The sequence below is a fragment of the Phaethon lepturus genome, unplaced genomic scaffold, assembly GCF_000687285.1.
Source record: "Phaethon lepturus isolate BGI_N335 unplaced genomic scaffold, ASM68728v1 scaffold42416, whole genome shotgun sequence".
Classification (NCBI taxonomy): Eukaryota; Metazoa; Chordata; class Aves; order Phaethontiformes; family Phaethontidae; genus Phaethon; species Phaethon lepturus.
This window is the reverse complement of record NW_010547798.1, coordinates 40,071-50,937: the sequence shown is the minus strand read 5'-3', so window position 1 is coordinate 50,937 and position 10,867 is coordinate 40,071. Positions and strand designations below refer to the sequence as shown.

Sequence of the window (10,867 nt, the reverse complement as noted above, 5' to 3'; positions counted from 1 at the left end):
GAAAAGAAATCTGTTTAAATAATGCACTTCTTGTTTTGGGTGGGTTTTGTTCCTGACAATGGCATCCATCAATCGCTTTTATGTTTCCAGCCCCACCACTTAATGCCAATCTATCCTTAAAAAATAGTTGCTCCCGAACCAACTAGATGCCTCTGGGTTCACTTGAGAAAGACTGCCTGAGCTTTGCAGTGTATCCCATAATGTCATCTCCAAAAGTAATAACTGAACCTCGCTGCTTTGTGATTACAGCATTTGATGTGTGCTGGGCTCTGGTGCCTGGTGGAAGGAGATACATCCTGTAAAACAAAGTTGGACCCCCCTCTGGATGGCACTGAATGTGGCGCAGACAAGGTAATCAAAACACTCGGTAGCAGTCGCTTGGTTTTTTCCAGCATTGTCTGTGGAATAATGTTTCCAAGATGTTCAGTATTTACCATAAACCCATATTTTATACTGATTCTGTTACAGAAACGGTTCAATTAACAGCTGGATTGGGTTAAGTCTTTCTGATTTTGTTACGTGTATTTCAGTAGCCTCTGGAGACCTCAGTAGTCAAGTTCTTGTGGTCTAGGCACTATACAAACACTGCAGGAAAACCCCATGCCTCACTCTGCTAAGTGTACAGACCCTGCGAGTCATGTTAGGTAGTAGTCAGTTGCAGTCCTGTCACCTCTGTTCATTGCTGTCAGTGGTGTTTCATGACTGAGGTGTTTTTTCAGTGTAAGCTAAGGTAGTAGCATTCTTGGCTATTTTTGAGGTAGCAAGTGCATTTAGGCTGACATTTGGGGAGTGGAAAAAGATGAGGAAAGAAAAATAGGGTACTTAAAAACTTTATAGATTCTAAAAGTAGCTCAAAAAGCGTTGAGCTCAAAGTCAGTGATGTTCAGGTTTTTTTGAAGTATCGTTTGCTGTACTGTATCTATATACTCAGATGTCTAAGGTATATATGGACTTTCCAGAATCCAGGTCAATGTAGAAAATTGTTACAAGCAACACAAAATAAAATCTCAGATTAGTGGATCTCCCTCCATTGAAAATCACCATTCCAGTAACTGGCTTCAGTGCCATAAGGGTGGGAGTTACTGAGGCTCAGCTGCTGCCTCCCAGCTGGCCTACTGTGCTAAAAGAAGTTGACGTAAGTGAACACGTTTAACCTCCGAGATGGGCTGTGCTCGGTGGTTTGAGGTTCGTAAATGTATGTGGAGCTGATAACTTGTTAGGCTACAAAGGAACTTGATTGGTTTGGTAACTGCCAGCCCCCTACTTACTGGTTTTGGATTCTAATATTTTTTATACGTTTTATGGTTGGGGAGGTAAGAAAGGGTAAAATTGAAAAGTTTGTTGCTAAAAATCAAAGATTAGAGACCGTTTCTTTGCTTGCAAGTAAAGATAAACAATGACAAGAAAAGCTGGGTCCTGGAAAGCATGACAAGGAAACTGAGACAAAAGATTTTTAGATATGTGTTTTTCTAACTACAGGAGTCCTGGTGATTCTTTTGTAAGACTGCTAAGCAGTGCTTACTGTATCATATCCTGGACAGAGCAGGAGAATAGACCAAGTTTGCTGCTTGGTCAGGAGCCAGCGCAACCTATTAGAATCAAAGGTTGTTTGGGGCTTTAACCAGGTTTGGTCCAAAATACCTCAATTATTTTGTACATACTGGGAATACTGCTGATGAAGACATTGCTTTGGGGTATAATTTCTTGGACTTGTTTTCTGTGAATAGTGTGGCTTTAAGTCTTAGCACTTAGACAATCATCTGCTTTATAAAGCAAGGGACTGAATTCTGTGATTATTTTTTTTAATGACAGAACTCCCTTCAGAGGTTCGTTGAAGGTGACACTTAAATTTCTGGTTTTCACCTCCTTCCTTTCTCCTCCTCCTACCTCCACCTCACTGAAGCCTTGAATCTCTAGAAACTTAAACACGGGCTTGTTATAATCTCTCAGACATCCTTTCAAGTCCACCTGTGCAGGAATGTTTGCAAGATCAGGGATTCTTTCCTGCCTGTGCTAACACAATTGCATTTCAGTGGTGCCGAGCTGGGGAGTGTGTCAGTAAAACTCCCATCCCTGAGCATGTTGATGGAGACTGGAGCATGTGGAGTCAGTGGAGCATGTGCAGCCGGACGTGTGGCACAGGAGTGCGATTCAGACAGCGGAAATGCGACAATCCTCCGTAAGTCTTTACATCATGCTGATTTCTTTTTGCATGTAGCACTTAGACAACCTTTCTGCAAGAATACAGGGAAGAAATAGGCAGCAGAGGTGCACAGAGGACATGAGAGATTTCTTGTTCACAAGCAGCAAAGAACAGGTCAAAATCCTGGAATGACGTGAAGTACATTCTGTGGAAGTGGCTTGAAGTGTTACCATTGGAAGTAGCCCATTGCAATGATTCAAATATAGACACAATTGAATTAAAGATGCATAGTTTGGCAGAAAAAATGATGCTGTGTTTTCTCTCCAGCACTGCAGTGAATGAGGAGGGGTTGATCTGGATTTACAGACCAAACTGAGCCAATATGCCTTAGAGATCAGTTTTGCAGGGAGTGCTGGCTCTGGGCTTGGGAAATGATAGAGTGGCTGACAGTGGTCCTAGTGTTATATAGTTGTGTTGCTAAAGCACCTTGAGATATTCTGTACATCAGGATATGCTGCATATGGAAAGGAATGTTTTCCCCCACACAGAGTGCAGTGGGTGCTATTTAGCTCCTGCACAGTGACTACAAATAAGCCTATGGTCTCTGCTTGGACTTGGACTTTCTTCTTATTCGGGAAGAAATGTAAGTTATGTTACCTCCCATGTGCCATCCTTCATCCCTCAGGTTAGTTGAGGCACATCTGGAAGTCTTTTCTTCTTATGGGAGGCCTGACCAGGTTATCATGGTAGCTGTTTAATTGACCACCCCTCTTTGTGTGCATTATAACTTCTGAAGATCAATGAGAGTGCCTACAATCTTGAGAGCAGCCTTCCAAATTGTGTTTCTGTAACTTTATTCATATTTTAAGGTTTTCTCCACAGACAAAGCACAGGAAACTTCTCTTTTTAAATAGGGCCTGAAATTCTGGATAGCAACGTAGTCACTTTGAAGACATACCTAAATGATGGATAGGCATACACTGGCTGCTGCTGAGCTGTATTCATGTGAAAGGGATATTTTTGTTTATTCTGCTCCTTAAATAACACTGAACTGCCATTGCATGTCTATAATGTCCAGGCTTGATTTTTACCAGCTCATTTTCCTGAACAAGGGACTGAGCTGGTTTCTTAGCTGTCAGGTACAAAAAGTCTCTTTAACCACAGTGCTGACCAAACCTAAATCCATTCATCATCGTTCCTTAAATTACAGGAAATGCTCCCTCCAAGATTGCACACTGATTTTAAAATTCTCTTGCTCATATACATTCTTGGCTGGGGATACACACGTGATCTTCTTTTGCTTCAAATTCCTGGCATCAGCCCACTTCTTCTGCAGCTGGTTTATTCACTGTCCAAAAATATTGGCTGAGGGATTTATCTTTTATATATATTTGGTCTTGGGATTTTTTTTAAACTGGAATCTCTACTCCTGCCAGCTGACTTTTGAGCCTGTGGGACTATCAGTGTTTTTAAACCAGTTGCTTCACTGTTTGATTTGGGTTTTCCTCTCTGTAATTTCTGTGAGTATTTGCTTGCATTGCCTCCAAATGGTTGTAAGGCAGTGTATCATGAGGCAGTTTGCACGTGCAGACTTTTGAGTTGTACTGCCTTGTGTTCTTCTTTAGGCTTTTGACTGTTGTCATACAATGGGATTGCAGAGAAAACAACTGGCTTAAACAGAACATCAGAATGAGATCTACACCCCTTCTCCAGTCCCTTCTTGTCATGTGAAAAGTGTCACAGTAGTATAAATGGGCTTTGATCTCTTCAGTTTCATTAGTGGGTGGATTCTCTTGGCACAAATACAGTGGAAGATGTCCGTGAAGTTGTCTACCAAGAGATCTCACACAGTCACTGTTTCAGGCATGTGTCAGGGTGGGCTTGAATTATACTGTTTATTGGAAATCCCAGGCAGTGGTAGAGCCTGTGTTATACAGGGCTTGGGACCTGGGATTCCAGGGATCTTTCCCTTCAGATTCTTTTGCAGAATCTGATAGAGATGATGCCCAAAGTCTTGGCCTAAGCATTTGGAGAGGTGCAAGGAACACAAGGATGAAGCTACAAAAGTGGTGTGAAGCAGGAAAAGAAAGGCTTATGAACAAGTTTTAGGTAACTGTTTGTGGAAGACCAGAGAGAGGGACTGTCATTGTTTTTCTTCATCTTGCATGATGAAACCCCTCAATATCCTGTTTAAAAATGCCAAAAGGCCTGTAATACCGAAATACTGTTACAGAGGTCTGTTAAGTAAAAGATTACTGACAGAAATTCTGTATTCCCTACCCAGAGCAGAACATAATCAACATGGCAGAGCTATGTCTTGTCCATTTCTCTGACTGCCTGTCCACACCTGTTTATCTGCTTGTTCCTGAACCCTTTGAATAGACGCTGTACATTCTACTAGTGTTTTACTAGAGCTAGTCTAGTAGAAAGCAGCAACATACTACCAAATAAAGTATGATGCTGTTGGACAGAGGGGAGCTGAGGTGGGAAGATCCTCTTGGGTGTATAATTTTTGTTGAATTACTAGGAGTAGAAATGTCCCTCAGATCTGTAGGATGCTCTGTTGTTTTGTGGCTGATGAGATGAGTGCATTCAACTCTTTGGTTTTGGGAGACATTACATCAGTTGGAGACAGTTCATTTTAGTCCTTAATTAGAAAGGGAAGACAGGTCAGGCTGCTGAAGGGCCAAGCAGAGTGCAGGCCAAAAAGCACTTTGTTCCCACAGCTCTCACTGGCTGGGAGTGGTGGGTGCTCAGGAAGTTCCTGTCTTCTAATGGATTTCGCTGGTACTTTATTATTGCCAGTGACCATTATTACCAACAGGGAGAGCTGCTTACTTCCAGTCTGCATTGGCAAACTCATAGAAAGTCCCTCACATGTTAATGACATCTTAAGATTAAAGCCAAAGCAACTGCTGATGAACACAGTAAATAGTAGTCCTGCTGTGTGTCCTGTTACCATGGCCATCATCTTGACATCCTGCTCTCAAAAGAGCGCTCTGTTACTCTTTGTGTATTCTGACTGCTTTTTGGTTGGTTTTTGTTTTCTTGTGCATGTATACACAAACGTGCAGAGAGTCACTTATGTTCCATGGCTACATCTCTTTTGCTGAAACCAAAGTTTGTGTATCTGTCTTTATGTGAGTGCAGGGTTCATGTGGGAAGGAGCCTGCGTCATGCTTTGAGTCATCTGGACTGAGTGTCTGTCTCATCCTCTCATCCAGTCTAAGGCAGCAGACACAATCCTCCCAGAAGATTTCTGCATCAGTCTCAGCACATCTGCTGCCTTGCATGTGCCTGTGGCAGAGAAGAGGCGTTAGCAGTGCAAGCAGGTGTTCGTTGAGGCTGTTTTTCTGGTGACTCTCTGTGATGTTACAGCATCATTGGAGATTGGATCAATGCAGCATTTCCATTAAAAAAAAATTAAAACACTTTTTCTGGGATTTACAGAACTACTGTAAAAATTTGATCTAGGCTGAAATTTGGCATAAAGCTCTTCTATGCAGAATCAAGTGTTGGTGTTGCACCAAATGCTGAATTCATCAAGTCCAGCACAGCTAGGAAATCAAAGGCCCAGTCCTATAGCCTGCGTATAAATGAACAGGGCAACTCTTGCTAGGACCACTGACACAATCTCTTGCTAGGACCACTGACACAAATAAATTAGATACAATGAGGGACTTGTTTCTAATTAGCTGAGTGATATAACCTGATGTTCATTGCTCTTCTGGGAGGGAGGGTGGAAGAAGTTTTTGGAATGAACTGCCATACTGCTAAAACCTGGAATTTGGCTGGAGTTGCTTTTTATAGCCATCTGTTAATGAAAAGTAAGAACATGACTTTATCCGTCTGCTGATTACAGCTGGGGAGGTAGGTATGTGACATATTCAGGAGAATATCAGATGCAGCTAAAGAAATTATCTGTTAGAATGGCCAAGTCTTTTGCTTACTTGGATTTTTTGTTTGTGTTTTGTTTTGTTTTGTCTTGCAAAGAAAATATAGGCTATCATTGACAGTTTGAGTTTTCCTTCTTCTCTGGGGAATCATAAAAAAGAATAAATAGATTTTGCAAGTTCTTAATCCTGATGCTGGATTAGTGGCCTTTCCTGCATGTTTAAAAACCAAATGTGTAAAATGGTGTGGTTTTCATGGGTGGAGATTATCTGCTGCACAGATTTGTTTCTGGACACCCTATTACAGTACAGGTTATAGCTACTTCTATGTTATTTGAGTTTCAAACTGCTGAAAACAGAACCTTAGAGAATATGTGCTGAAAGAGTCATTTGCTGTGTCCCCATTGTTTGAGGCAGGGGGAAAGCAACTGGTGGGAAGAGAAAGGTGAAACATTCCAGGTTGCCTGCCTCTGCCTTGGGTACTTGGTGTGATCCTGGGCACAATAATGTCACTATAGTGCCTCTAGGTTCTCCATTAAGAATATAAACACTTAATTTGTGGTTCAATCACAAATACCAAAGCTATCTTCTGCACCTCCTGACTGCAAATACAAATAATACTTATACTTCACGTGTTGTGCTCAGTGCACCTTCCAAAGCCTAACCTTCACAAGTCACCATCAGTTAAGAAACTTGTCCCAAGTCACTGAAAAGTTAGTCAGAGCGTAGGCCTGATGTCATGGCAGAACCTAAAGTTTGGGAGTGCCTTACTTCAAGTCCTGTTCTGAAGCTGATGGTATACACACACACACATTCTCTCCACTCTTTCTCAGTCATTTGCCTGCTCCATCTGAAAATAGGTTAGGATAGGAATGAATTGCTGTTGAAGTCAAAGAAGAAATTTAGGTCAGCAGTGCAAAATTACTCACATCCCTTGATTTGTGACCAGAATGCAAACAGTTAAACACTCTATAACTTCTAAGAAGGCTGCTTAGTGCCCACAGGTGAATAGCATTTTGGCTTAACTGTTCTCTGAGGTGTGTGATGTGTAGGCAGCTCCTAATTATTGATCTGTGTATGGGATACTATAAAAGAACGTGCTTCTGAAGTACTCCGGAGCATCTGTTAGGATAAGCAAATTATAGATCCAAAATGAAGCTTGAATACTTTTCTGTCAGAGCCACTGAGAGCAGGATTTGCCTTCCAACAGGAATATCTGAGAGGAAGGATCCTTCCTGCTATTTCAGGAGTTGCCTTGGACAGGGAAAATTAGGCGAAAGTTTGCCTATGAGTAGCTATGCTGTTCCTGCTGCCCCTGGTTTCTCTTTCCCACAATAGCCCGGGGCCAGGTGGGAAGAACTGCCGGGGAGCCAGTGTGGAGCACACTGTGTGTGAGAACTTACCCTGCCCTAAGGGTGTGCCAAGCTTCAGGGACCAACAGTGCCAGGCCCATGACAGATACACCAACAAGAAGAAAAGCCTCCTGACAGCTGTCATTGTTGATGGTAAGTTTTTTCATCTTCCTCTGTAATTAATTTCTTGCTGTTCTTTCCCTGCAGCTTCTCAACCATCTTGATTTCATCTGCAAGACTCCCATTTGTTGGTGAGAACGCTACAGTATGTTCCCCTTAGCTACAGCTGAAAGACTAATTACAGTTAGTTGTTCTTGCTGCTGCCCTGCTCTTCTTTTAGCCTTCTTAACAGAAGATACAGAGCTGTCAATTCTTTACTCATCTTGTTGTAATACTGGGGGAGAGGTGCCTTAACTTGATTCCCAGTCTGAACAGGCAGGTGTTTGGGAATGGGAGTTTAAACATTAGAAAGTTCAAATTAATTTGGAACTAAAAAAAAGAAGGATTCCCTGGGACATTTTCGATGTCTGTCAATTCTGGGCATTTCAGCATGATTGCCTTTCCTACCTACATTCCTTTAATGCTTCCTTTGCTGGATCTTGCTGTTCAGCTACTATTCAACCAGATGTTGGGGGGATATGAAAAAGGATTGTAATAATGTCCTTTCTGCAGGAACAAATATCTTTCACTACACTCTGCTGAAAAGCAGACAAGGCTAGTTTCACTTGGTCATCTTAAAGACGTGCTTGAACAGAGGAGAGTGGTGTTGGAACCACAGACATTGGATAAGCCCTTCCCTGTGCTAGCACTGACAAATTAGGTCTGACGCCAGGACAAGCGTACAGACAGCTTTTCAGTTCCCATAGCAGACCCTCCAAGAGCACAATTCCTTGAGATGTCCCAGGAGACAGGCTGGTTTTGCTTGTTGTCCCCCTCTGATCCTCCCCACCCCCCAAACAGTTTTGCTGGATGAACGCATAATGCAGACCTACTTTCCTGACTAATTTCAGTCGTAGAAAACTCTCACAGTTTTTTCCAGGGGTGGGCTGTTTCACTCCTTTCTCCATTTCCAATCAGGAGCTATGGGTTGCTGAGGGTACTGTAAATAGGAGAGAAAAGAAAAAAAAAAAAGACGATTCAGTGATCCCTGATCAGTGCTGCCAGAATTAGTAGCATATTGCAGTGCATATTGCATCATTCAGTCACAGAAAGGATATATGCTATTTTTTAGCCATCTGAAGGCTGACCAATCTATTGCTAAAAGCGAACATGGTTCCTGCTGTCTAGCAAAGCCTCACTCACCTGAGCCATGTTGCCCCAGTTTCTGTGAATGCAAGTTAGAAACCTCTCCTGCCCTGTTGCAGATCTCGCAGCTGCAGGGAGAGAGGCTGTCCAGAGGCGGTCAGATTAGCGGTTTCCTGCACAAGCTGCTCTTTCAACAGCTTTCCCAGCTCCTCGGTTGACTCTGCAAGTGAAATCAAAATCCAGCCTCTGCAAATTTGCTTTGCATTAGACGCAAGGCAGGGACAGAACATCCACAGGATATGCCTGTAGTCCTTCTATCAAGCAAGATTGATGGACAGAGGGCAGCTCAGCTTCACATCTCAGTGTCACTGTTTCTTGAAGCATGTTAGAGCACCCATATGGAAGCACCACACTCAGAAGCATTTAAATAGACACAGATACAAACCAACATTGAGCTAATCTGCACTGTGCTTGAACTATACTTATATGTATTAGTAAGATGCGAGCTGATTGCAGGTTTTTGATTGCATTGGAAACTTAGGAAAGACCTATGCCACTTAGCTTAATGTATTGGCAAACTTTCTCTCTTATGTCTGATGAGTGGAAGTACTTGGCTATGCAGAACAAAACATGTTTCCATTTGAATGTCTATAGGTTCTTCCTTGGATGAAGTCTGAGAGTAACAAAGTCAGCTCCAAAGGAAAAACATTACATTCCCTAAATATCTGTTACTTAAACATATGGCAAATGCAGTCAGCAAACCTTGACATCTGCTGTATGCTGCCAGTTAATAATACAAATCTTTGAAAAACGTTTTTTACTTAATTCCTTCTCTAGCTAAACACAAGAGTAACTTTTCCAAAGTGAGGTCTAAATATATAATATGATGATTGCCATTAGCATGGATGAAAAATGCAACTTTTCTCTACTGATGTATTTCAAATTAATTTGGGGGTTCTTTCGCTAGATATTCTAGCAGCATAGTTTGCTGACAGAAATCCTTGTAGGATCGCAAAAATCAGTTTAAGGAAATAGTAGGTAATACGTATGCAAGAGTGCTTTAAATTTATGTATACAAGTGTTCTTACTGGCAAACTGATGCAAGAAGTCAGTCCATCAAGAGTACAAATGGACTGGAGAACTTGTTCTTCTTAAATCACCGGCTGTAGCCTGAATTTTGTCTGAGACACTCATACTTGGTGATTCATATCAGGCTGCTGAATGTTCCCTGTAACAAACATCTTCCGTTCACAAACAGATACATAGAACTGTACTGACTAAATGGTTTTCTGTGTCTTAAAAGACCAATCTCATCAATGTAACCCTTTGAATGTTAATATTTTAAAGTGAGGAATTGACAGGCTTAAACTGGAAGTCTTATGTTCCTTCAAAGATGAGAGTATCAACGGATACTTTTCCAAATCCATTCATGTAGAAACTGCATCACCAATTGCCTCAAACATTTGTTTGTGCTGTTCCTAAAGCCAATTGCTTTTGTATTTCTTTTTCCAGATAAGCCATGTGAGCTCTTCTGCTCTCCACTAGGGAAGGATTCCCCTGTGCTGGTGACAGACAGAGTCCTCGATGGCACTCCATGTGGGCCTTATGAGACCGACCTCTGTGTGCATGGCAAGTGCCAGGTGGAGTAACTTTCTCTTGTTTTATTTCTAGTGTTATATGTAGTTTGGGGCAGCTGTGTATATCCCAGAAGAACAGGAATCCACATGGGTGTCTGGGAGACTGTCTCTGAGGTGAGGGGGCAACCCTGTTTCATAAGACCCGTTGCAAGCGTTCCACAAACCTGTCTCTTGGTCTAAGAATTATGATAAATGCCCGAGGTATGAGATTATTACTGAACAGCTGGGAATGTTCAGTGATCACATTTGCCTGTGTGTAGTCATCAAATGACTTGGGTGGGAAGCGACTTCTGTGAGGGGAGCAGATGGGAGTGGAAATCTGGCTTACTTAACTGCTCCATTTTGGCTATTAGAGGTATCACTGAAAAAACACTGATGCTTGCAAACTGGATTACCAATTGTCACTAGCCTGTTACAAGTGTTACATTGCCAGCATCATGATGCTTTTCAGGTCTACGTGGTTCCTGCCTAGAAATACTGAGGAAGCTTTTCAATACCAGTTGCTCTTTGGCTCCTGCAGCTGCATGAGCAAGTAGCTTCCCCTATGTGATTTTTGTTGACTGTATTACAATATATGGCAAGGTGAGTTGCTGTAGG

At 42.1% G+C, this 10,867-nt stretch overlaps 1 protein-coding gene across 1 annotated transcript in view; it reads left to right on the top strand.

Moving 5' to 3' along the window:
* Positions 1-249: 249 nt before the first annotated feature.
* LOC104622849 (A disintegrin and metalloproteinase with thrombospondin motifs 17-like) overlaps positions 250-10,867 on the top strand; it is a gene marked incomplete at its 5' end in the record, with an annotated part of 44,464 nt that continues 33,846 nt past the window's right edge. Inside the window, 4 exons of the mRNA XM_010289750.1 lie at positions 250-351; positions 2,034-2,179; positions 7,375-7,541; positions 10,146-10,273. Of these exons, the coding sequence (XP_010288052.1) occupies positions 250-351; positions 2,034-2,179; positions 7,375-7,541; positions 10,146-10,273 (543 nt within the window). The remainder of the gene's footprint in view (positions 352-2,033; positions 2,180-7,374; positions 7,542-10,145; positions 10,274-10,867) is intronic.